Source organism: Mauremys mutica, chromosome 4, assembly GCF_020497125.1.
Source record: "Mauremys mutica isolate MM-2020 ecotype Southern chromosome 4, ASM2049712v1, whole genome shotgun sequence".
NCBI lineage: Eukaryota > Metazoa > Chordata > Testudines > Geoemydidae > Mauremys > Mauremys mutica.
This window is the reverse complement of record NC_059075.1, coordinates 88,507,773-88,535,353: the sequence shown is the minus strand read 5'-3', so window position 1 is coordinate 88,535,353 and position 27,581 is coordinate 88,507,773. Positions and strand designations below refer to the sequence as shown.

At 40.9% G+C, this 27,581-nt stretch overlaps 2 protein-coding genes and 1 long non-coding RNA gene across 6 annotated transcripts in view; 2 read left to right on the top strand and 1 right to left on the bottom strand.

Moving 5' to 3' along the window:
• LGR4 (leucine rich repeat containing G protein-coupled receptor 4) overlaps positions 1-3,004 on the top strand; it is a 135,636-nt gene extending 132,632 nt beyond the window's left edge. For both annotated transcript variants that reach the window (XM_045015525.1, XM_045015523.1), the window contains exon 18: positions 49-3,004. In XM_045015525.1, the coding sequence (XP_044871460.1) occupies positions 49-1,325 (1,277 nt within the window). In that variant the 3' untranslated portion in view covers positions 1,326-3,004. The remainder of the gene's footprint in view (positions 1-48) is intronic.
• LOC123369666 lies at positions 272-15,306 on the bottom strand. The gene is made up of 4 exons (XR_006579118.1): positions 14,858-15,306; positions 12,121-12,266; positions 4,784-4,882; positions 272-405 (listed from the first exon to the last, which is right to left on the bottom strand). It is a non-coding gene; the product is annotated as an uncharacterized LOC123369666 (long non-coding RNA).
• A 191-nt stretch (positions 15,307-15,497) lies between these two features.
• CCDC34 (coiled-coil domain containing 34) overlaps positions 15,498-27,581 on the top strand; it is a 32,903-nt gene continuing 20,819 nt past the window's right edge. Inside the window, exons 1-4 of one of the 3 annotated variants that reach the window (XM_045012614.1) lie at positions 15,498-15,603; positions 16,143-16,381; positions 23,519-23,651; positions 27,153-27,260. In XM_045012614.1, the coding sequence (XP_044868549.1) occupies positions 16,158-16,381; positions 23,519-23,651; positions 27,153-27,260 (465 nt within the window). In that variant the 5' untranslated portion in view covers positions 15,498-15,603; positions 16,143-16,157. The other 2 variants (XM_045012612.1, XM_045012613.1) reach the window with 2 other exon arrangements.

Here is a 27,581-nt window from a genome sequence, read left to right as displayed (position 1 = left end):
TATTTTATTTTTCTTAATTCCTTGTCCTTTTTGTTGTGTTTCTTCTAGGTGCTTTTAAGCCCTGTGAATATTTACTGGGAAGCTGGATGATTCGACTTACAGTCTGGTTTATTTTTCTGGTTGCCTTGTTCTTCAACCTGCTTGTCATGTTAACGATATTTGCATCTTGTACTCCATTGTCTTCCTCCAAACTGTTTATAGGCCTGATTTCTGTCTCTAATTTATTTATGGGAATCTATACTGGTATATTAACTTTCCTGGATGCAGTCTCTTGGGGAAGATTTGCTGAATTTGGCATATGGTGGGAGACTGGCAGTGGTTGTAAAGTTGCTGGGTTTCTTGCAGTCTTTTCATCAGAAAGTGCCATTTTTTTCCTGATGTTGGCAGCTGTTGAACGAAGCTTCTCTGCAAAAGAGATAATTAAAAATGGGAAAAGCAATCACCTAAAACAATTCCAAATTGCTGCAGTTTTTTCTTTCCTGTGTGCTATGGTAGCTGGATGCTTACCACTTTTCCATAAAGGGGAGTATTCAGCCTCACCGCTCTGCTTGCCCTTCCCCACTGGAGAAACACCTTCACTAGGGTTTACAGTAACTTTAGTGCTCCTAAACTCATTAGCATTTTTGCTAATGGCTATTATCTATACTAAACTTTACTGCAACTTGGAAAAAGAGGATTTGTCAGAAAACACACAATCCAGCATGATTAAGCATGTCGCTTGGCTAATCTTCACCAACTGCATCTTTTTCTGTCCTGTTGCATTTTTCTCATTTGCACCACTGATCACCGCAATCTCTATCAGCCCTGAAATAATGAAGTCTGTTACTCTAATATTTTTCCCATTACCTGCTTGTCTGAATCCAGTCCTATATGTTTTTTTCAACCCAATGTTCAAGGAAGACTGGAAATTACTTAGACGGCATATCACCAAAAAAAATGGAGCAGTGGCAATTGCTGTCAATACTCAAGGTGGCTGTGTGACACAGGATTTCTACTATGACTGTGGCATGTATTCACATTTGCAGGGTAACCTTACCATGTGTGAATGTTGTGAATCACTTCTTTTATCCAAATCTGTACCATGCAAACACTTAATAAAATCACACAGTTGTCCTACACTGGCAGTGGTGCCTTGCCAACGGCCAGATGGGTATTGGTCAGACTGTGGCACGCAGTCTGCCCATTCTGATTATGCAGATGAGGATGACTCTTTTGTGTCGGACAGTTCAGACCAAGTGCAGGCCTGTGGTCGCGCATGTTTCTATCAAAGCAGAGGATTCCCTTTGGTTCGTTATGCCTACAATATACCAAGAATTAAAGACTGAAAGGCTTTGCTGTAAGCTGTTCTCATAAGGAAGTAGTACAATGTTTCGTAGACCATACCAGTTCTGACCTTTCAACCAGGAAGCACTTTTGTAATCATTGTGTGGTGTCACTTGTAAAGAAGGGAAGTGGGCAGTAAATTTCTTGAGCCATACATTTTTTGGGGGGGAGGGGGAAAGTTGCCAACTGTAAATAATGGGTGAACCAAATCTTGTAACCCAATATTTTTATTCTTTCCAAGCAATACTGGTTTCTTTTATACAGTTTTTATGTGCTAAAGGTCTGTTTCCATGTTGAACTCCAATTGTATTTTGCTTCTACTGTTGTGTGAGGCAAGTTCTATCAATCTTTCTGGTTAAGCACAATATAAGGGACAGCTGTTAATATTAAGAAATTATTTTTAAATGTGATTTTCTATAATTAAGAAAAAATTGTTGCTAGCTTTGTATAGTATTTTCAGCATTAATCTCAGGATGACTTACTGCAGGGCCAAAAGAAGGGACTACGTCTCCCATACAGAACTGTGAGAGAAATATAGGTATAACATTTTTGTTTTTTATATTTCAAACTAAGATTTGATCTTAATAAGATAACTATTTTTATTTTAAAAAATCTTTTATCATCCCTCAAGATCTGCAGACTGTATGAAATAAGAATATTAACAGTTGTCGGGAGCGGTAGAACTGAATATCAAATATCAGAGGGGTAGCCGTGTTAGTCTGGAACTGTAAAAAGTGACAGAGTCTCCTGTGGCACCTTATAGACTAACAAAAGTATTGGAGCATAAGCTTTCGTGGGTGAATACCCACTTCTGTTAGTCTATAAGGTGCCACAGGACTCTGTCACTTTTTACAGAACTGAATATGGTTTTCAGTGGAGACACCACTGCTTCAGGTGAAAACCATAGTACCATTCCTCAGTATTATGTAAGGTCATACTACCAGAAGGAATTACCATGGGCTAAACAGTGCGTATCGTCAGTGCTGTCTAAGTATGAGCTTAGCATGCTTATTTAGGAAGAGAGAGAGAAGCTAAAATATTTTGCAGCCCTATTCACTGCTTATACACACAATGATGTCTCTGAGCATCTTGAGACTTTACCAAAAGGGGTGGCAATGAAAAGCAGTTTTGCAATATAGAAACTTCTGCATCTCTGCCAATTATTTTTCTCGGAGTAAAGTACAATGTGGTGAGACGGACTAATCTTCATGTAAATTGGTGAATAAATTTAAAATTTTCTTAAGCATCTAAGACCCAAGTATCACTTAATTACCATCAATTATCCTTCAATCTGTACTTAGTTTGAAGTTTGATCAACATAAAGTTATGAATGCATGATCAAAGTAATTATAGAGGTTTCTTGAACAATATGCTGAATCAATAGCAAATCCACTGCCATACCAGTTACTCTGGAAATGTTCTTGTTAAGATTTAAGCTAGATTGCTGTTTTGAGACTTAAACTGTACATACTGTGCATATAATGAATTTTTATCTTTGTATTGTAAATTATTTGATAGAACACATGATGGGAAATACGGCTTCAGTTCATTTTTGTTAATTAAAGCTACCTCCTAAAATATAGTGGCTGCCAGTAATTGTGGTTTATATACTTTTTTTGCATTGTAAATAGACATGGTTGTACATTGTCACTGTAATAAAACAGAATCCTTGTATATCAAATCATGTAGTTTGTACTAAATATTGGGAGGGTTTCATTTACATTATGCTGTAATTTTTGTAAGCCAAACTATTCAAGTAAAAACAAACAAAAACAAAAAAGAAAACGATCCCAGAGATTTAGCTTTCTTATAGTTATACTCATAAATATTTAATCTTAAATTGGCATGGAGTGTCTCAGTAAAAGCAAATAAAGCCGACATGGATAGTGCTAGAAATCACACTACTTAAAAAATGCATAAGATCTTGGAAAAGTTCCAGATGCACAAAATCAGCATGGGACGTTATGCTCATAAATATGGTGTCTGATACAATGTACATATGGTTGGAGTTTTGGAAAGAGATGTGCCAACAGAATAAGAGAGTTGCCAGTTTAAATGTGAATTTATGAACTAAACTTAATGCTGTAGACGGCAGTAGGTTAAAGTGTTTGGCTTTTTACAAAGCACTCTTCATTGTGAAGTATAGAATTTAAGCCCAAAGGTACTTGTACATTTTTAGTATGACTTGGAAGATCATCCAGATGCTAAATATTTATTTTTTTAAAACCCATCATTTCATTGCCAAGATGCACTTTTTTTGAGCCACTATTATGTGAGAGATGCACAATCTGTTTAACATCCCTTCTGTTGGAAATGTAGAGGCAGTTAAATAACTGAAGTATATGTAGCTACTTTCAGCTCTATTTGAAAAGAGGAAAATAAATTTCAAATGGAAAAATACAATCAGTAGGGAAAGAAAAACTATCAAGCTTCCAATAGGACAGTGGTTCTCACATTTTTGTACTGGTGACCCCTTTCACATAGCAAGCCTCTGAGTGAGACACTCCCCCACTCCCCTTATAAATTAAAAACACTTTTTTATACATTTAACACCATTATAAATGCTGGAGGCAAAGCGAGGTTTGGGGTGGAGACTGACAGCTCACGACCCTCCATGTAATAACTTCGTGACCCCCTGAGGGGTCCTGACCCTCAGTTTGAGAACCCCTGCAATAGGGTATAGAGCAACAAAGTGTTTTTTTAAAAAAATCAGTCTTTATTAAATATTGATACCTTTCTTTAAAGTGTTACTAAAATAGTCAGATACTGTTAGGGTGACCAGATAGCAAGTGTAAAAAATTGGGACGGGGGGTGGGGAGTAATAGGAGCCTATATAGGAAAAAGCCCCAAATATTGGGACTGTCCCTATAAAATCGGGACATCTGGTCACCCTAGATACTGTTAAGTTGATATGTTAATGTTTTAAACCCTGGAAAATATTGGCTTGTAATGTGCTTGTTAATTGTGACTGTGACTTAATGGGTGATTGTTAATTGTATTCCTCACAGTTTATTCCAAAGCTAGCCAACATAAAATAGGTTCTTTCTTACCATCAGAGAGCGATAGAAGCAATATTCCCCTGAAGTCACTTCCTTGAGAAAGAGGGCTGCAAAACTGAGGTGGGGCCCAACTCCACCAACACAAGATAAAGGTGGCAGGTGTGGGCTTGCACAGGAGAACTTGGAGAAGTCCAGTTAAATGGTAGGAAAGGCCTGTCAACAATGTCCTATGCCTCACAAGTTCATTGAAGTAGTAATGCTCAATGCTAGAACCACCACAGGATAGGTACAGGAAAAACCACCAACAGAGAATACAGCTGTCAGCATCCACCCTCCAAAAGTGGCATCTTGTGACTCCCCTATTCCCTATAATTATATGAAGAAGTGAATATAATGACACATGGGTCTGACATAGTTCTAGCGAGTAACTTACTTTTTTCAGTCAAGTAAAAATTACTTACATAATTAATGTTCCTGAAGGTTTCTCCTGATAACAATAGATTCAGAAGTTTTGAACTTAAAGTAATTGAAATCCTAGGAAATTAAACCGTTCTTGGTTCCTGCAGGAAACAGAACAAACAGATCACCTGATTTTTCTAACCCTTCCCATTACTTTGAGACAGACTTAAAACCATCCTCACAGCAAGGCTAAGGATGAGAGTTTTTTTCTAAATCCTGCCAAATATGAGCACCGAGAGAAGTCCCACAAAGAAAATGGAACCTAGCCTGCCAGAAAGAACTCACCCAATATGCAAGATGCAGGAAAACAATTGAGCTGGGTCATCTATCCGTTACATTCTATAGGTGTAGTGACAGAACAAGAACTTCGGCTATTTTTCTTGTCTCCTGCCAGTGGGGGGGTACCTTTGTTTAGACTGTCATAGGATACTGAAGAAAGAAACTGCTACATCTTTTATGTAATAAGGTATCCACTTAGAAATAACTTTTTATGTTCACTTTTAGTTAATTTTATTTGTTTTAAAAAATGTATTAAAAGGCACACAAAAAATAGGCATTCCCATTTTGGGTGCATACTGAAATCAGTTACTTCAAATATTTTGGCAGTTCGCTGTTGTGCATGAGTGATCACCTGGAGTTTAAAATCTGTAACTGGGAGTCCATTCCTGCAGACTTCATGCAGTTATTCCTTCAATGGAAGTTTTACACGAGTAACGTCTGTAAGCCCATGCTTTTCTAAAAACATTTAAAATATTAACGTAGATCAAAGACAAAAATGGGTTTTTGTATTATGCTTTTTTAAAAAATTAATCTCAAACACTAGTTTAGCCTGCAGAATTCAATCCATGTACAAATGTTGTTTTTTGATGTAGGGCCATTTTTGCAGTTTAAGTGATATACATTTTCATACATAAGTCTCAAGTTGTCAATTACATCCCTTAAATTTTCAGTTCTAGCTGCACCCTTCCAGCTGAATCTCCTGTGTTCAATTTTGTAATTATAAATACATTTATCAGAATTGTACACAAATCCTTTTATGTCTAACTTCTCTCACTTTCTTTTGACTTTATTGAACAGTTTTTTACCAGCCTTCTGTTCTAATTTGCAGGCTAATACTTTTTAATTAACCAAAATATGTATAGTTTTCTTCAGAAGCTTATCCATAGCTCAAATACCATACTCTCAATTTAATTATATATATTTTTTAATTGTCTAGGTGCTTTGATCACTTACTGATAGCTTCCCAGTTTCAATTTTTTTTTATTTTTATTTTTTGGCTGGAGGTTTTTTTTAGTCACTGTTTTATACAGTAGAATCTTATTAATTTCCACTAAAGACTGGGATACCTGTGGCTAATGACTGAATTTTATAAAATTGAGTGAATGAAAAAAATTGAAAAGAGGATACTGCATCATATTATTTTTTGTAAATTGTAGAAGCATTCATACACCATAATGACTTAGATGTGGATGAGTTTGTTTTAATGTATTAAAGGTATTTTATATTAAATGAGATGTTATAGATTTTGTAAATGAAATATACTGCTGCATTTACTATACAATCTTTGTTTTGAGTTGGAGATATAGAGTAGACTATCTTGTTTCTGGGTAGATAAGCAGAGTTCTACTATATCAAAATATGATGTTTCATTGGGTTGTCAAGCCACAAGGCACTAACTGCATTTTCCTCTGAAATGCTCAATCTAACCATATGATCTGTTCTAAAAAAGAGCCATATTGTTAATTGGAGTTTTTACTCCAATTAGATGATCATTCAAGTGAAGACTTGTTGCAAAGGGAAAAAAGGGCCACATGGTTGACTGGCTGATGGTGACCTCTAGATAATGCAATTAGACAATTTTGGCATGAGCATATAGATTGAGGATACATCTATGTTGTAATAAAAGACCTGGGGCATGGTCACAGTTGGGGGTCAGCCAACTTGGGCTCAGACTGCAGCTAAAAATTTCAGCATAGACATTGGGGCTCGGGCTAGGCCCCACAAGGGGGGATGGCTCTCAGAGCCAGGATGCAGCCGAGGCCTGAACTTTTAGCCCCGCAGCCCAAGTACAAGTCAATTGACTTGGGCTCTGAGACTCGGTGCCATGGATTTTTTTTTACTGCAGTGTAGACATACCCTTGGGATGAAATCCTGACCCACTGAAGTCAATGGGAGTCTTGCCATTGATTTCAGTGGGACCAGGATTTTACTCTGAATATTCCATACAGATTCCTTCAGAATTTTCCCACAAAAGAAAGAAATTCTCCCCATCTTTAGGCTACTCCCATTGCAATGGAAAGAAATTTTAAATATACCAGTGTGGAAGAATGAGGAATGCTAAAACACACTATAATTAAGGTCCCCAAAATTCCACAGCCTCTGGAAAAATATGACCAAAAAGAACTAAAAGCAGCCAATACATCTTCACGAAGGTAGACACTTGCAGAGTGCGCCCATCAGCGCCTGGTCTGTTCGGGTGATGGGTATGAGGCCAGGTGGCTTTCTCCCTGGCTCAAAGGACTGCTGTTCCTCCCTTTGTTGGGAAACTCTGCAGATTTAAAGACCAAATACTAAATCTGTAGATTTGTCTGAGAGTGGTGAAAATGAACAGATTAGACAGCATAATTTTACACCAAAATATACGGACAGTCAAAAAATGGAATATATGGAATTTAAAATTTTTAGATGTATTGAGAAGATTTAGAAGAAGATTTTCAAGATTTAGACATATTTCCTGGTATTGAGAATCTATTGAAATCAATATAAAATGTGAATTTAATGTTTCCTTTAATCAGATGCAGCTAAGAATAAATTGTCTACATTATTTTAACTTGATGCTGCTTTTGGTGAAATATGATGAACTGCGATCATGTCTTTTCCCTCCATTTTTGTTAACTTGCATGATAATTCAGAAACAATATTTTGGTTAATTGGGAAGTCTGTATATAGTTCTAGATTCTTCACAGACAGATCCACAGAAAGAAAATATGAATGCTATAATGTCTTGATTCTTGAAGTGGTATACAGATAGCATGTTTTTTTAATTTGCAAAATTGCAAGTTTAAATAAGGATTAATACATATGAAACTCAGCCAAAAGAAATGTTTAGTCTAAATTGACTACTTCTGCTGTGAGTGTAAATCATCATGATCTTCTAGGAATGAGATTAATGCCTACTTATATTTTTAAATTTTTATGCTATTAAGAGAATGAGAAAGGGTTTATTTTTTATAACAATTTAATGTCTTATTTAGTCTTTATTAGTCTTTATTTAGTGTCAACATGGTAATAAATGCTGTTGTTCATAAATATTTTAGTTGCTTGTTTATTTCCCCTTTCTTCCCTTATTCACAGGAAGTTTTTTTCTTAATTGTTATTTTGTGTATGATTATTTAGTAGCATATATTTTCTAGTATCTAATAAAGACTTTTTCAGTTTTTCTAAGTAACTTTCAGTAGTTGTAATTAAAAATTTGTAAATTTTAAAAAATAAGCAATAGAAAAGATATGTAAGTAATAAGCAGCCTGATCTTACAGGGGTTGAGTCAAAGCCCACTAGTCCACAAAAAGATATAACATAATCAAATCACCAAAAGAGACGTCTCCTTAGTGAATGCCTCCTGGAACAGGGATTTAGGGTATGTCTGTATGACAGATGCAACAGCAACAGTGCTGTAGTGCCTGAGTGTAGATACTTGATACAGCATCAGAGAAGTATCAGAGGGGTAGCCGTGTTAGTCTGGTTCTGTAGAAGCAGCAAAGAATCCTGTGGCACCTTATAGACTAACAGACGAGATAGAATAACCCTGGTCGGGGCTCTAAGGGTATGTTGATTAGTTCTGGTGTTAGTGTAGGGAGTGTCCTGAGTAGATGGTGCAGTTTCTTAGTGTATTCCTCAGTGGGATCTGAGGGAAGTAGCCTGTAAAATTTAGTATTGGAGAGTTGTCTGGCGGCCTCCTTTTGGTAGTCAGACCTGTTCATGATGACAACAGCACCTCCTTTATCAGCCTCTTTGATTATAATGTCAGGATGGTTTCTGAGGCTGTGGATGGCATTGCGTTCTGCACGACTTAGGTTGTGAGGCAAGCGATGTTGTTTTTCCACAATTTCTGCCTGTGCACGTCAGCGGAAGCATTCAATGTATAGGTCCAGACTGTCATTTCGACCCTCAGGAGGAGTCCATGTGGAGTTCTTCTTCTTGTGCTGTTGGTGGGAGGGTAACTGTGTATCCGTGCGCTGTTCAGTGTTGTCCTGAAAGAATTCTTTGAGTTGGAGACGGCGAAAGTAGGCTTCCAGATCACCGCAGAACTGTATCATATTGGTGGGGGTGGCAGGGCAGAAAGAGAGTCCCCGAGATAGGACAGACTGTTCTTCTGGGCTGAGTGTGTGGTTGGATAGATTGACGATATTGCTGGTTGGGTTAGGGGTACCACGGTTGTAGCCCCATGTAGCAGGTAGGAGTTTAGACAGCTTACAGTCCTTTTTCCTTTGTAGAGAGGTGAAGTGAGTAATGTAGATCTCCTGTCTTTTTTTAGTGAAGTCCGTTTGTATGGAAGTTTGGTTATTGATGAGAGTCTCCAGGTTGGAGAGCTCTTTTTTGATGTTTTCCTGTTTGCTGTATAGGATGCTGATCAGGTGGTTCCTCAGTTTCTTTGATAGAGTATGGCATAATCTCTCACTGTGGTCTGTGTAGTATGTAGATAGTAGTGGATTTTTTACCTTTAGTCCATTAGGTATGATGTCCATCCGTTTGCATTTGGAAAGGAAGATGATATCTGTCTGTATTTGTGCAAGTTTCTTCATGAGGTTGATGGATTTCCACTCCATACGGCTAAATGCAGTGCCTTGCATGGTGTCAAGTATCAGAGGGGTAGCCGTGTTAGTCTGGTTCTGTAGAAGCAGCAAAGAATCCTGTGGCACCTTATAGACTAACAGACGTCTGTTAGTCTATAAGGTGCCACAGGATTCTTTGCAGCATCAGAGAAGGGTTTTTCGATCATTGTAGTTAAACCATGCCCTCGGGAGGCAGTAGCTAGGTTGACAGAAGAATTCTAGCGGTGTCTGTACTGGGACTTATGTCGACTTACCTGTCTCTCAGGATGTGAATTTTTCACACAGGCAAGTGACGTACCTAGGTTGGACATGAGTTTTAGATGAAGACCAGGCCTTAAATTATCATTACAGCTACATTTCAATGATGATTTCGTAAATTTCATAGAGCTATAGGCCAGAAGGAACCATTAGATAATCTAGTCTGGCTACCTTTTATATCACAGGCCATTCAATTTCACCAAATATTTCTCTATTGAGCCCAATGACTTTAGGTAGACTAAAGCCAGGGGCGGCTGCAGGCACCAGCAGGCACCAGCATGCCAAGCACGTGCTTGGGGCGGCAAGCCACTGGGGGCGCTCTGCCAGTCGTGCCTGCGGGACCAGCGGACCCTCTGCAGGCATGCCGCTGAAGGCAGCCTGCCTGCCATGCTTGGGGCGGCAAAATGCCTAGAGCCGCCCCTGACTAAAGCATTTCAGTCCTCAGGAGTCTAAATTATTGTGTGCCATAGGCAGAGGACAGGAGAGACCAAGGTGCCACCAATATCTGAGGCCCCTGCAATGGCAGGGAATAGATAAGGAAAATGTCTGGATGATCCTAGCATGTAATCCTCACTGCATGCTGCTGCAGCAGACTGGGGGGGGGGGGGAACCCAAGGTCCTAGCCAATCTGACTTGGAGGCAAATTCCTTCACAATCCCAAACTGGGCAACCAGTTTGATCCTGAATGTGTGAGCAAGACATATCAGCCAAGCTTCTAAAAAAGAGAATTTTCTCCATCATTTCAGACCAGTGGCCCACACTGCCCAATATCCTATCTCCAGCTGTGGCAAATCTCTGATGCTTCAGAGGAAGGTGAAAAAACAACAAAGCACAACCCATAATACATCTGGTCAATTGTGCTTTGGGGGAAAAAGATTCTTTCCTGATCCCTGCAGAATGCTGGCTGTAGCCCTGAAACATGAGATTTAATTACAGCTCTGCATTAAGACAATAGCTGTAAGTTTTTTGAGCAAATTGAGGGGAAAAGCCCTTAAGACCCACCTAGCAGGATCAACAACCTACAAGGGGTGCCAGGACCAGGTCACACTCTGCCCACCAGAGACACTCACAAGAGGTGGAGTGTCCCTTGTCACAAGGACACTCGAAAGGGTTCTGGGCACCACCAAAATTTCTACAAACCTGCTACCTCTGCCGGGAAGTGCTGGTGCACCATACCGGGGTGGACCAGCTTCCTGAGGCAGCAATTTAAAAGGCTGGAGCCCAGGGCCCTTTAAATTGCTGCGAGAGTCCCGCTGCCAGAGCCATGAGGTAGTGGCTGCGGGGCTCAGGTGGCGATTTAAAGGGCCCAGGGCTCCTGCCGCTGCTACCGCCCTGGGCCCTTTAAATCGCCGCTGGAGCCCCACTGCCGCTACCCCAGGGCTCTGAGGACAATTTAAAGGGCCCGGGTCCTTTAAATAGCTCCCAGAGCCTGCCGGAGCCTTGGCGTAGCGGCGGCAGGGCTCTGGTGGCTACTGAAAGGGTTCGGGGCTCCCGCTGCCTCTATCTCCCCGGGCCCTTTAAATAGCCCCCGGAGCCCTGCCGCCGCTACCCCAGGGCTCCAGCAGCAGGGTTTTGAAGATGATTTAAAGAGCCCTGGAGGGTAGTGGCAGCAGGAGCCCTGGGCCCTGCTGCTGGAGCCCTGGGGCTCCGTCAGCAATTTAAAGGGCCCGGGGCTCCGCTGTGGTAGCAGCAGCTAGAGCCCCGGGCCCTTTAAATCGCCCCATTTAAATTACCCCCAAACCCCAGGGCTCCCAGCCACCTCTGCAGCTGGGAGCTCGGGGTGATTTAAAGGGCTTGGGGCTCCCAGCTGCTGCTACCATAGCCCTAGCCCCAGGCCCTTTAAATCCTGATTTAAAGGGCCTGGGGATTTAAAGGCTCCACCTCTTCCAGTGGAGGCCACGCCCCTCCTCTGGATTTCGGAGTACCAAGTCCTTTAAATTACTTCCACCCCTGCCTGCAAGGCAAACTAAGGGCTGGCAGAGTCTAGAGGAGATGTTTTTGGTGGGTAAAAGGCTGGTGGGATTAGGTTGCTGACACCCAGTTAAATCTCCTTCTTACTGCAGGCAGGTACCTTAACAAGGTGACTTTCAGTCCTGGATACCCTTGGAACCATCACTATTAGACCATTCAAATGCTTGCTTCCTACCACTTCCTTCAATTATAGGCATGTTAAACTCATACTCTGAAATTTGCTAAACAACAAAGTGACACTGAGATTAGAAACACAAACACAATGACAGAAAATTTACCTTGTTAGTAAATTTAGGGGGAAAGCGCTGAAACATTCAGTTGGAGGTGGAAATGTGGAAAGCAGTAATGTTGAAAAAACTACGTCTGATGGTTGGTAGCAGAAAGGGCCATTGGAATATTTTCCTGCATATATAGAGGCATATACCTAATGGAGTAGAGAGATAACAATCACTCTCAGTACAGCTTTGGTGTGATCTAATCTAAAAATATTACACTTAATTCTTGGCATATCAATACAGTAAACATATTGGACTGAAGAGTTCACAGAAGAGCAACAAAGAAGAACTGATTTATGAGGAAAGATTAAAGTGCTATATATGTGTAGTGTGACTAAGAGACAATTATGCTGAAATGTAAGTGCCCAATCCTGTCTGAATGGAGTACCTGGGAATACAACTGGATCCTAATTTTATAAATATTTAATTGGTGAAAACATCATGAGAAGAGAGAAATTATTTAAGGTAGTCCAAAGGGAGTATAGCTAGTAGTAAAGGGATGTAATTAAGAAAGGGAAAATAAAACCTGCATATTAGGAAAAATAATTCTTGAGAATTAGATCTGCTAGAGTGTGAAATAGTCTCCCAAGGGAAGTGGTGGAAGTGTGTGTAAAACTAAATTACATAAATCACTAGAAAATACATTATATGGAACAATCTTGCATTGACAGGGGACAGGCTGGGTGACCAAAAATTGCATAAACTCTGTTTCTTTGAAAAATATATTTTAACAATAAATATGAAATGGAGGGCAACCCTAGTTTGATATTCCACTTGTGACATTCTGAATGTTGTGGTACCTTACCAATGCCACAAAGTCCTATTTATTGACATTCTGTTAGCATTGTGTTCAAGTTAAAATACATTGGGGCCCAATCCTACAGTCCTTGTGCAGGAAAAATGTCTCAGTGTATTGCAGGATCAAACCAGATTGTGAAACTCTGCCCCCACCAGTAATGAGTATCTTGGACCAAATCATCATTGACTTCAATGGAGCTGTGCTAATTTACATCAGCTGAATATTCTGGCTCTTTTGTATCACCAGTGGACTAAATGGACTGCAAAGAATTCCATTATCCTGCAACTGTTACTCAGTTTCCAATTATCTGGTAAGCACATGGCAGAGCAGTGTTAATGCAGAAATATGTCTAAAGAAATTGATAAGGAATTACTTGATTTTTTTCCTGCACCTTCTCTTTCATTTTGAGATCAAATGACACTAGAATGGGGTATGAACATTTAAAAGAGAGACTAAACAGTTGTGCCCAGATCTGCCCATACCAACGTGGAAGGGAGATGAGTTGCCTCTGAGGGAACCTGGGGTCCCTTGGAGAGTTCTGTGCCTAGCAGAGATGGGAATCTTCAGGCAGGAAGAGCTTTTGGTTTAAGAATCGGGCTTCTAAGGGATTTCCCCAAAATCTGCCCCAAAATCTCAGAATTTTTAATGGTGATGTGGCTGGAAGTGGTGTGCATTGAAAGTCCAAATGCATTGTGTTATATCCTTGGGGCAGCCGGTGTAGGAAGCAATCACTTGAGGCCAGAGAGCAGGCAGCTAACCAAAACCTCCATTTTATTTACAGATATACAGAGAGCTCACTCAGCTGGTTGAAACCGGCTGAGCTAACCCATAATAATCTAACTCAGTTGCCATAGCAACAAAAACCATGACAACCAAATACACAACACATTGCAACCTGGAAATTTAATTGAAATAGACTAGAGAAGCAAGAGAGAGGGGTCGTGTCCCGATAGGTCCAAAGGGGACAGTTTTCATTATAGTCTAGATTCCTTTTGAGAAAGCTGTGGTTTTATTTTCCTGATATAAAAATGTATTTGACATGCAACTATTTTTCAAAAGGCAAAGGGAAAACTAAGCATAATGATGGGGCGACTCAAGAGGAAAATCTCAGGCTTTACAATTGCCAATTGTAGGCAGTCGTGAGACTGTGCATAGGTAGAGGGAGTAAATCCTGGCAGCATAACTCTCGTATCTTTGTCAAGCTCCAATTTTGATAATTACTTTTTCTAAATTCTCCCTATTTCAGATTAATACCATCTTTGGCCCAAATCCTGCAAACATTTATGCACATGCTTTACAATGGAACTACTCACATGTGAAGTAAGCTTTTGCAAGATCAGGGCATTTGTCATTAAAAGCTGTTTGCTGTTAAGTGTCTGTAGCATTGCAGTCCAGATCTAGCTGCATTTCAGTGGTGGATAAAGTGGTTTGTACATATTTAATACCTACCCTTGTACTTATAGGGTGGGATCCATGAAGGGATTTATGCATTGAAATATTGAGTGTCAGAGTAGCTACCTTTTTAGTGCCTAGAAAATAATACCCCATAGGTGCCTAGCTCTGCCAGTGGTCCATGATGATGTCTTCAGCTGCATAAGTCTCATGTGTAGGGCCCGAAAGAAAGCAGCTCCCTTATAACCTTTAGCCATGTGGATACAGTTCTCACACAGCATGTAGGGGGAGAAGGAATTTGAAGAGGAACCTGCCACATCTAAAGTGATGGGCCTGGTCTGGTAGCTATGCTCAGAGGGCACCTACCAGATTAGTGCCCCGCATGTGGGCAATTTGTGAATTGCTCCAGGACTTGGGTGGCTGCGTATTACTAGAGGCAGTAGAATGCCTGATCAAGCAGGAAGGAGGTGCCCAGGCACCTAGAGCAAGGCTGCAGTGCATATGCCCAGCAGCAAAAAACTTAGGTGCCAAGGCAGTTTAAGTGCCTACCTGGGTGGGTGGCTGCTGAGCTGAGTTTTATGGTGTACTCTGATGCCTGAAAACAGGACTTTGGTGTCTCGGTACTTTTGTGGATTCCAACCAATGTGACTGTAGTACTTGAGGACCGAGTTACATCTCAGGCATCACGTACATGCCAGATCAGTGCTGTGCATAATTTCATGATTTTAAGGCTTGAATAGATCGTTATGGTCATTTAACTGGACCTCCAGCATAACAGGGGGAAAGAGAATTTCATGAAGTCTCAGCAGTTGTTCCCAGGGCTAATTATTTTCACAGTGGGGAAAAACTTCCCCCTTGGTTTCCGGTCTGGACCTGCCCAACGTCCAGGTTCCAGCCCCTCGGTCTAGTTCTGCCGTGGCTCGGGTAATGAGCCATCTGCGCCTCTGCCCGCTGGGCCCTTCCCGCGCCAGTCACGCCACAGCCCCCTGGCCGCCGCCGCCCCCGCTAACCCAACGCCCCGCGCCGGCTCGCCCGCCCCGCCCCCCTGCTGCTGCGCGCCTGCCCGGGGAGGCCGGGCACAGGGCAGCGCCCGCCCGAGCGGGGCAGCGAGGGGGGCGGAAGGGAGAAGGGGATTGGCTGGCGGGAGGGAGGGCGGCAGGAGACGTCGCGCAGGGTCGAAGCGTCCCCGTTGCCATGGAACCCGTTGCGGGCGGTGATTGGCCGAGCGGGCGGGTGCCCCGGGGGCCGATGGGAGCGCGGAGACGACGCTGCGAGTTTCAAAGCGGCAGCCCCAGGTAGAGCGGCCCTGTCCTCGCCTCGCGGCTATTAGCGCTGGGCTGGGGGCGCTGATGGGACTGGAGGCAGGAGTATGGGCGAGGGGTGGTTTGGGAGGCCGGGGAAGGCGAAGGCCTGTGGGTTGGATGCGGAGGGGTGGGGGCCTGTGGGGCGGGGCTACAGGGGTGGGGGGGGCTGTGGGTTGGATGCTGGGGGCGGGGCTACAGGGGTGGGGGGCTGTGGGTTGGATGCTGGGGGGCGGGGCTGTGGGTTGGATGCTGGGGGGCGGGGCTATGGGTTGGATGCTGGGGGCGGGGCTACAGGGGTGGGGGGCTGTGGGTTGGAAGCTGGGGGGTGGGGGCCTGTGGGTTGGAAGCTGGGGGCAGGGCAGAGGGGTGGGAGTTGGGGGTGGAGGCCAGTGGCTTGGCAGAGTAGGGGACAGGAGGATGGAAGGGCTGAGGATTTTGGCTAATGGTGGGGGCCTAGCTTAAGGGCAAGATCCATTGGTGACAGTCCTATGAACAGGCACTGCCCTTATCCTATTAACTTCTCCTGACAGGTATTTACTGCCTCCATGCTCAGCTCTCGGCCCAGGAGTAGGAGGAGGGTCGCCTGCTCCAGGCCTCCGTCCCCAACCAGCTCTGAGGATGAGCTGCCTTTGAGCTCCTCCACTTACTCCTTGCTCTCCCCCACTTACCATCAGAGCTTTCGGAGCTGCAGTGTGGAGGAGGAGGATAGGGATGAAGCGGCACTATCAGCTAGGGGGCAAAGAACCTTCAAGAGGAATAAACACAATAGGTAATCTGCATGCACTCCCATTCCCTGGCTGTCTTTGCTATAACAGAAGCAGCTGGGTCCAGTAGGTAGCACCAGGAGCCAAGACTCCTGGGGTCTGTTCTCATCTCCATCACTGATGTGTGACCTTGCCCTTACCCCTTAAGACAAAACTTTTGAACATGGGTGTAGAAAGTTAGACAGCCAAATACTTACGTAGTCACCTAATGAAGGCAATCTAACTTTGAGGTAGTGAGAAGTTATCATTTCCATTTTGTTCAGGTCAGTGGGAGTCTCAGGTCCTTGGTATTTCATCTCTGAATATCAGATCACTTCTGTAGCTGCCTGGACAATGGATTTGGGACTGTAAACATCCAATCTTTGGAAATGTTATTAATCTCTATGTGCCTCAGTTTCTTTCTCTGTTAAAGGGGAATGATAATATTTGCCTACTTTTTGAATGTGCTTTGAGAGTTAGAAGATATTTTCTCTCAAATACATAAAACTACATCCCAACACAGAGATTTGAGGTGTATCAGTTGTACTAGCACTGGCTTCCAGGGTTTTGTACTCCCCATTTCTCATTCTTTAGTTGTTCCCTTTCTTCAAATAATTCTTCCCTCCTCATCTGTTTTTCTTTCCTCTCCCCACCCCACTGGTTGGGAACAGGGTTGTGGTGAATAATCTGTCACATTCCTCAAAAGGTGGCTGAGAAGACGTAACTGGCAGGACACTTTCCAATGAAAAGCATACCAGATCTACACCTTCGCTAAGTATAGGCACAGTTAGCAAGACACTAGTCAAAATGCGTGTGCTAGACAGTATGGTTCTGTAAAATTTGGGACTCTTTCAAATAAATGAGTCTCTTCAGCTCTTAGGCATGAGTCTCAAAAGCTTGCTTGGATACCAATAATCATTTTCACTTGAGAGATGAAAATATAAAGTACCTAGCATGGAAGCATTAAACATCTCATTATTATGAATTTCTGCATAGAACTTTCATCCTACCTTATCTATAAGGTAATGAATCCAGGAAAACTTCTCCAGGTTCAAGAGGACTGAGCCAAAAGAATGGCAAACATAGCACTTTACTTGATAAAGCTTGGCCCGGTCCCCCTTCCAGGCATCTCTGGAGCCCTGAGGGAAGTTCTCAGGTCCCTGTTTCACTTTACTCCTGTCCTTGTTCCTCTTTCCATTACCTACCCACCAGCTTGTCCAAGTATCTCTGTTCCTCAGCCTTCATGTCAAGCTACTGTCCTCCTCCATGCTGCCTGAACACCAGCTGGGGGAATACTGAGAGAGCAAAAGAAACTGTTCTATGGGTCTCAGTTCTGATGCCCGTTACTACAGCAATCCCTGTCAGCTGTGAGTGCTGTTGCAGAAAAAGTCCTTGTAACCAGGTTGTCTGAGCAGCAACCTCTTGTGGCCGGTCAGAGCATGACTCACTCCACTTTGGTTCCCTCAGCATCACCCCTTGCAGATTATGTAGTCTGGTGCCTTAGCCCTCTGGCAATGGCATGCTCAAGCCCTTACCCCTTCTAGGGTGTCAGAGTCCAAAAACTTAAACCCTAAACTTCAGAATCAGTGTCATCTGTAGGTTTGTTGTAAGGACTCTTGCTTGTCTGCTTCAGACTTGTCTCTGGGCATCAAGTCCCTTTTGGTTGGGTTTTCCTGGGTTTAGTCCTCCTCATCACCAAATGGTTCACCCAGTAGCAAGCTGTCTTAAGCTCTTGGCTGGACCCAGGCCTCCCTTTTCAAAGAAGTAGCACAGTTCTTCTCTCCTTCCTGGTCAGCCCTGGAGTGGCCTAGCTCTCCCTCTTTTAGCTCTCCGTTCCATGCCTGATATTAGCTGCAAATATAGCAAGGTGGAGTCATCTGGATTCACAAGCTTCTTTAACCCTCTTGTTGCCACAGAGTCTCTCTGTATCCTCAACCTCTGCTTGTTAGTGTGGTGGGGAGACATCCCATCACAGTCCCTGCTCGGTCCCAGGCTGGAACATGCTCAGTTAGCTCCCTGGGAATAGAGTGTACTTGGTACTGACAGAACTTTTGGATAATTTTGCTGCCAAACTCTGAGACCTATACTGAGCATGTACATATGACAATTTTCAGACACTTACAACGCCACGAAATTTGGGTGGATTCTCACAGGAACTGCAAAAGGCACCTCTTTAGCCTCCTGCCAACTTGGCTAAATTTCAAATCCCTGCTCCAAAGCATGGTGGCTCTGGAGCTTCTGAATGAAACAGTTAAAAATCTTTAAACATTGGGAAAACAATTTTTTTCCCTAATCTCAGTTTCTTAAACAGGTGAATCTTTTGTGTTGAAATTAAAAAAAAAAAAAAAGGGACGGGGGGGATCTCATGGGAAATTTCAGCTCAAACAATTAAAGCATGGCAAAGTTTTATAAACAGCTGAATGAAAACAGGGTCTTATAATGGAGAATGCTAGGCAACCTTAGTTATAGGTGTTACTGCTAGCTCCACCTATGTTCTTGGGCCACTTACTTTCAGCATGCATCTTGATAGGTTTACTCTGATGTATTGACTTAGTGAATCTGTTAATAAAAGTCACTCAACTTTCTATTAATCAAATTTCAGTTCTTCTGACTCAATACATATAACTTGAGTTAGGAAGTTAATCTAATATAAATTCTCACTAAGGATTGTGGTCCTTTCAGAACTCCCTGACTCGTTTTTCTTCAGAATAATGCATAGTACTGAATGTTCTGGCACAGTGGTTTTCAACCTTTTTTTCATTTGTGGACCCCCACAAAGTTTCAAATGGAGGTGCTGACTCCTTTGGAAATTCAACCTATGGTCCATGGACCTCAACCATAGAAGTCTTACATTGAAAACTGGCCGAACAGAATTCAACTATAAATGTTAGATGTGCTCGGCATGGCATTTGATTCAGTGTGAGTAAGGGCGCTAAACTATGGGCTTTTATAGTAATGATAACATTTCCAGGTTTTGACCTGTAGGTGGGGTGTATTCACATACTTTTGATCAGAGAAAATGGAATGCCTTTTCTGGGATCTGAGACTTAATTCATAATCACCTTCCGTACACTCAGAGGCCTGCAGACCACAGGTTGAAAACCACTGTTCTGTTACTTCAGAAAGTGGTCCTGTGACTTTCTAACGAACTTTTACGTGATACGGACATCGGCAAGCAGTATTCAGCTCATCCGTGTCACAAAACCATTAGCTGGTAATGAATCACGGCTGGTAGACAGTACAGAATACAGCATGTTTAGGTGGCAATATAAAATAAAAATCATTGAATTTTAAGATTACTGCATCCCTGTTTCAGATTCCATTACATCAATTTGTTTTGTTACAAAGGGTGTTTTTGTAAGATGAGCCTCATGGTTTCAGGCAAAAGCTCGGTACTTTAACAGAATACACAACTCGAAATTGCTTTGGATTTGACACATTAGTGGCTAATGTTTTGGGAATTCTTTATTTGTGAGTCTTAAAGATGGAAAAGACTCTGTCCTTGCCAGTGCAAAAGTGCTTGCCAAACAAACAGTTTTGATCATAAGCAAGAATAAACTTATAAAATTCCAGTTGGTTCATCTGTGATTTTTTTTTTTTTTTTTTAGGCTATATAGAAACTTCCCTTCTTTCAGCCAGTATGTTTTATCTGGTCTATAATAGTCTAAATATCGCAGACACGGCTTCCACCCCATCTCCTGGGAGATTATGGAGGGTTGAAGTCAATAGGTGTAGAATTAGGCTAATGCTGAGTACTTTTGAAAGTCCAATCCTACCAGTATAATGGCTCATGATCAAATTCAGCCTATAGTTTCCTCTGCTTAACTTGATCTGATTTACTCACAGTAAGTCTCTCTTTTACCACCCTAAATAATTTTTGTTTTGGTTTTTACACCCTTAATACTTATATCTATTTCCCTAATTCACCAAGCTATATGTTTGCTTAATGTTAGTTTTCCTGAAACATAAGAGTGGCCATACTGGGTCAGACCAAAGGTCCATCTAGCCCAGTATCCTTTCTTCTGACAGTGGCCAATGCCAGGTGCCCCAGAGGGAATGAACAGAACAGGTAGTCCCAGCTTCTGTCAAACAGAGGTTAGGGTCACTATCCTTGCCCATCCTGGCTAATAGCCATTGATGGACCATGAACTTATCTAATTCTTTTTTGAACCCTGTTATAGTCTTGGCCTTCACAACCTCCTCTGGCAAGGAGTTCCACAGGTTGACACTGCATTGTGTGAAAAAACACTTCCTTTTGTTTGGTTTTTAAACCTGCTGACTATTAATTTTTTTTTATTTGGTGACCCCTAGTTCTTGTGTTATGAGAAGGAGTAAATAACACTTCCTTATTTACTTTCTCTACACCAGTCATGATCTTATAGACCTCTATCATATTCCCCCCTTAGTCATCTCTTTTCCAAGCTGAAAAGTCCCAGTCTTATTAATCTGTTCTCAGAAGGAAGCCTTTCTATACCCGTAATCATTTCTGTTGCCCTTTTCTGAACCTCTTCCAATTCCAATATATATTTTTTGAGATGGGGCGACCACATCTGTACACAGTATTCAAGATCTGGGCATACCATGGATTTATATAGAGGCAATATGATATTTTCTGTCTTTCTTAATGATTCCCAACATTCTGTTTGCTTTTTTGACTGCCGCTGCACATTGAGTGGATGTTTTCAGAGAACTATTCACAATGACTCCAAGATCTTTTTCTTGAGTGGTAACAGCTAATTTAGACCCCATAATTTTATATGTATAGTTGCGATTATGTTTTCCAATGTGCATTACTTTGCATTTATCAACCTTGAATCTCATCTGCCATTTTGTTGGCCAGTCACCCAGTTTTGTGAGATCCTTTTGTAGCTCTTCGCAGTCTGCTCGGGACTTAATTATCTTGAGTAGTTTTGTATCACCTGCAGATTTTGCCACCTCACTGTTTACTCCTTTTCCCAGATCATTTATGAATATGTTGAACAGGACTGGGTCCAGTACAGACCCTTGGGTGACATCACTATTTACCTCCTTCCATTCTGAAAACTGACATTTATTCCTACCCTTTGTTTCCTATCTTTTAACCAGTTACCAGTCCATGAGAGCACCTTCCCTCTTATCCCATGGTAGCTTACTTTGCTTAAGACCCTTGGGTGAGGGATCTTGTCAAAGGCTTTCTGAAAATCTAAGTACACTACATCCACTGGATTCCCCCTTGTCCACATGCTTGTTAACCCCCTGAAAGAATTCTAGTAGGTTGGTGAGTCATGATTTCCCTTTACAAAAAACATGTTGACTCTTCCCCAACAAATTATGTTCATCTATGTGTCTAACAATTTTTGTTCTTTACTATAGTTTCTGCCAGTTTGTCCGATACTGAATTTAGGCTTACTCACCTGTAATTGCAGGGATCACCTCTGGAGCCTCTTTCAAAAATTGGTGTCGTGTTAGCTATCCTCCAGTCATTTTGGTACAGAAGCTGATTTAAATCATCTGCAATTTCAAATTTGAATTCCTTCAGAACTCTTGGGTGAATACGATCTGGTCTTGGTGACTTATTACTGTTTAGTTTAATAATTTGTTCCAAACCCTCCAATAATGACACCTCAGTTTTGTAGCTCTGTTCTAAATGTCCTCCAGTTTTTCAGTCTTTTTCTGATATTGAGCGCAATAATGCAGGTGTGGTTTAACCAGAGTCCTGTACTGAAGAATCATCCCTGCCACCTTCCACAAAATGTTGTGTCTGAACAGAATTTTGTTGGCCTCTTTTCCTGCTATATCAAATGACAGCCACTATTGTCCTGTTCTCTTTCACTATGACTCCTCAGGTTTCCTCCTTCAACTGAATAGTTACATTTTAGATTATTTTCTTCCAATTTTATTAGCGTGCATTTTTCAAGTTAAATCTCACATTATTTTCTACCAATATGTTTAATCACGCTGTTCACTTTATAATATTTCTCTGCTCTCACTAATGTTTACAACAGTTCTCAGTTTAGTATTGTCTGTGAATAATACTTATGTTTACCCTTTTATAAGTTATTAATCATGATAAATGAGGCAGGATTCTGTTAGATATGGAGAACAAGTACTGAAGTTGCAGAACATTCAACTCCTTTTATATTGAAAAAGAATGCTATGTTTAAATATACTTTATTTAAATAGAGTACATTGGTTTTATAATGTTACTATAGCATGCATTTCTGGATGCCCATTATACTAAATCAATGGGACTACTCACAGGAGTAATGTTAAGAATATAGGTAAGTGTCCGCAAGACACCAAAGAAATCTTCCCACAGCAATTTATGCCAGGGGTATTTCCATTTTTATTGGCTGAAAGAAGAGAAGTTTCTGTATAACCTAGAAAAATATGTAAACTCACAGATGAGCCCACTGGTATTTTGTAAGTTAGGCTCCATTTTGATCAAAACTAATATACATATATTTTCATATATGAGCTAGTATGTGTATATGGTGGTATTATCAGGTTTTATTGGCATGAGGTTGGGATGGCTACCTTAGCCATGAGTGGGGAAGAAAACATGAATGAGTTATATGGGGCATCCCAAATAAGTTCTAATAAACTATTAGAGGTTTTAGAAAGGATTTTTATTAGGACTGTTTGTGTGTCTCTCTCCTCAAAGTTCAGGTGCTTTGGTACCATGAAACCAGGATTTGAAGGGACATGAAAATCTGTTACTAGATGTGAAGGGCTGTGAGATACTGGACTTGTTACTGATGGAATATAGCAACAAAGATGGAATATAGCAAATGTAGTTTTAACTCCCTGTTTTTCCCTGATCCATACTTCAGGAGAAGGAAGGAAACACTTGAAAAGGTTTTTTGTTTTCTTATTAAATGGTAGCTGTTTGAATCTGCTCCATAGTTTGGAACATTAAAATTAGTCCTTAAGAAGATGGGCTAATAGGCAGAGTAAAGTGAGACAATCAAAAGTGCCAAAAAATGAAATTTATCACTTGGGTCTACAGGTTATCACAGAGTGGCAGAAGTAAAGGAGTTTATTTCATGTTGTCATGAATACCCACGGTATAAATACATGTCATTATTTAATGTCAGTTGCACTGGTTAATTTGGAAATAAATTTGATTTGAAAATAGTATCCACCAAATATTCTTCCCTTTATATTTCTCATTTGTAATTCAGTAATGCTGAAAGCTGTAATGTAACAGAAAAGAAAAAGCAGTCACCTCCGACAGATAATCTTTCACCATGGGAAGAATGGTTCATTTGCAAAGAGAGAGAGCTACGTGTTCGCTTACAAGCCAGAGCTTTAGAGGTGAATATTTCTGAATATTTTCCCTTAGATTTGACAGCAGATTAACAGGCACTGAAATGCAGGGTTTTCTATTTATTGTGAAAACAAGATACATTTGTTCTTTATCTTTAATGTCTTTAGACATGTTTAGCTTTTTGTGTTTGGGTAAACCAGTGTGATTCATATTCCATGCATTTCTCTTTTGCTAAATGTTATGCTTAATTGGAAATGTGGTGTATATATTTTGCTTATCCAACTGTCTGGTAATGGTTCAGGTTTAAAGGATTAAAACATATTTGTGTAATTGGTACCTTGATTTTCCTCATGGTTACATACGCCTGCATTTAAGCAATAAAACACGACAGGGCGTGCGTTGTGTATAGGAACGCCAAAGTACGTGGTTAGACATGAGGCATGTTGTTGACAGCCACCTAGTTATGTTGTTATACAACTGTTTGATACCTCTTCACAGAATATTTACAGTAAGTGCTTCCAACCCCAGCATTTCTTTTCCTTTAGCCATCTGTTGTTTTCTTATAAATAACCTACTCCTGAATAGCAGGATTGTGGCAGAATTAAGTGAGCCTCCTTTTCCTAATTGGGGTGTGTGCAGTCCTGTTCTTTAAGCTATATTAGCATTTACAATCAAGTTGGGGAAGCATAGCATAATGATTAAAGCAATAGAATCAAAGCTGGATCACTGGGTTCATTTCTAACCTGTGCCACTGGCTAGTTGTGTGACCTTGAGCAAATGTCAACCTCCTCTGTGCCACGTTTTCTCCATCTGTAAAATGAGTATAACATACATCACAGATGGTTTTTAGTGTCTTAACTCATTGGTGTTTGTGAAGTACTTGCAGTCTTCAGCTGGAAGGCTAGAGAGAAATGTTTTATGTTGTGTTAAAGGTGAATGGAAAGCTAGAATCACTTAGAACACATTCCTGAGTTTACCAACTTTCCTAACATTGAGCACATATTTTGGACTTCCTTTTAGATTTTAAGTTGGCACTCATCTCTTCTCCCCACTCCATTTCCTCCCCCTCCTCCTTCCCACTCCCAAAAAAAAAAATTGATCCAAGCTAATTTCTGGTGGTATGTGAAAAATGTGATTCATATATAACCTAACTCATCAAGACTGGATCAGAACCAAAGTAGTTTACTTCTATATTCTTGAAACAATGGAATGCTTATATAGTACACAACTTGGAATGTCTCACTCTGTGTTTTTAAATGGATTTTAAAAATTAGTGCCATGGTAAAAATAGTTCTCTCTTAAAAATTTATTGTAATATACGGACCATAACAATTTGTGTTGGGGAAATAACTATATAGAAATAACAGAGTTTGTATTATTCTGTTTCCCATAATATAAACCAAACTGGGGGTTGGGACCCCTCAGGGGGTTGTGAGGTTATTACATGGGGAGTCGCGAGCTGTCAACCTCCACGCCAAATCACGCTTTGCCTCCAGCATTTATATATATATATATTTATAAATATATATTTTTAAATATATAAAAAAGTGTTTTTAATTTATAAGGGGGGGTCGCACTCAGAGGCTTGTTATGTGAAAGGGGTCACCAGTACAAAAGTTTGAGAACCACTGATATAAACCATTAATTTAAAAACATGAAGTTTCATTCTAGCCTTTCTGGTGATGATGATAGATTTGACAAATTTACACTGAAATCTTGTTCACATCTCCTAATCTAACTGTTGCAATCTGATTGCAGAATAAACTCTTTTGACTTGATTATAAACCTCCTTCTCCACCCCAAACCTGTCCCCACACTACCCCTCCTCAGCCCTCCTGGCAGGATATGAGTAACTCCCACCAACTTGTGTCCCGAGGAGACACTCTCAGAACATCTTCGTCCGCACGAGTATGGGCTTGATCCAAAGCCCACTGAAGTCAACAAGTCCTTCCAGTAACTTCAGTGGGCTTTGGGCTTCCATGAGGCCTTTAAATTCCTATAATGCTAGCACTGATAGTTACAAACAGCTGCTGAGTGACATGCCATCTACCTCTGAATGGCCTTGAGTTAGGTTTTTGCAGTTAGGTTTATCATGTATGTTCCTTTTATGTAGCAAAGTCCTGCCACAACGCGTGCAGATGGGTGAAGAGGCAGTTAAATAAGCTGAGATAGCAGAGTTCATTTTGCTCTTTGACTGTAAATTAATGGAAACTTTTTCAGCCTATAGAAACTGAAATATTCCTCAAAGACTTTTCCCTCTTTGCTTGATCTCCCTCCTCCCTGACTTTTAGCCCGCTCTGAACTATGGAAAACTTTCATGAATTTCCTACCGTATTTAACACCACCAACCTTAGCAGCATTGAAAGTACCAGTGCAGGGGTAGGCAACCTATGGCAAGCATGCCAAAAGCAGCACGCAAGCTGATTTTTCAGTGTCACTCACAGTACCCAGGTAGTGGCCACTGGTCGTGGTGGGGAGCTCTGCATTTTAATTTAATTTTAAGTGAAGCTTCTTAAACACTTTAAAAACATCATTTACTTTACATACAACAATAATTTAGTTATATATTATAGACTTATAGAAAGAGACCTTCTAAAAACATTAAAATGTATTACTGGCATGCGAAACCTTGAATTACAGTGAATAACTGAAGACTTGGCACACCACTTCTGAAAGGTTGCTGACCCCTGTACTAGTGTAAATGGGCTATCTCTGCTGTTTTAAATTCTAGTCCACCTAATACAGCTAGAACAGCTGTAACTGAAATTATGTTTAAAATGTTAGCATCAACCAGCACCCTGTCTGTGTTAGGACATCCAGTGCTGATGCATTTTTGTGCAGATTTATATTGGCCCTATATCTTTTGTAAACATCATGGAATTGGTCATATAGAAATTATATATCATAGAGAAATTATATATTTGACAGAAATTTGAAGCAGTTTCTACTGGGGAAAAAAAAATCACTAAAAGTCTTGAACTGGTACCAGCAACTTTCAGTGGTGCCAAGGTATACATATGAAAGAATTGATTTCAGAAAGTGATGCTTAGCAGTTCAGCTTAAGCTAAGCATCTAGTGTCTTATTGTCAACCAGTAATGTGCATCTCTGAAAAACTATTTTCTGCATCTCCTTAAATTTTTTTTTAAGAATTGCTTGTCACTGTAAATGTATATATTGTATAAAAGGAACTGAGATTCTTTATCATAAGCTAGTGCTGGGAAGCACTTCAACTTAATGATTTTGAGTATCAGAGGGGTAGCTGTGTTAGTCTGGATCTGTAAAAGCAGAAAAGAGTCCTGTGGCACCTTATAGACTAACAGACGTATAGGAGCATGAGCTTTCGTGGGTGAATAAGCATGCATGCATCTGACGAAGTGCGTATTCACCCACGAAAGCTCATGCTCCTATACGTCTGTTAGTCTATAAGGTGCCACAGGACTCTTTTTTTCTGCTTTTAATGATTTTGTTAAATCTGAACTTTATGCATTTCAAATTACTTTGGCTTATATTTGAAAATAACCTATGTATGTAAATTTGTTTTAATTAGGAAATGAATTTACAACTGGAGAAAAGAAAAGAGAAGCAGGAACTTGAATGGAAAAAAAAGATTGCTGAAGAGAAACACAAGGAATGGGTGCAGAAAAAGAATGAAGAGGTAAATACTGCATTAATTCACAATACTCAAATATCCAGTTATTTAATTAAATCTGTCCTTTTTACTCAGACTCTTCAAGCATCCGTATTTCTTTTTTTAAGTGAGCACACATTTTAATAGGAAACATAAAAAAGCCACACCCCCTGAAGTTCAAGACTGTATCCCAAAATGTTCTGTGGCTCACTTTTGCTATAATTGATAAAGGAAATTGTATTTGAAAACTCAGAAGACTAATGGCTAGCCTGACTGTTCTGGCACGTTACCCTGCTAAGTGTGCCCTGCGTTCTGTCCTTCAGTGCAGTCTCTCACTTGCTGAGCGCC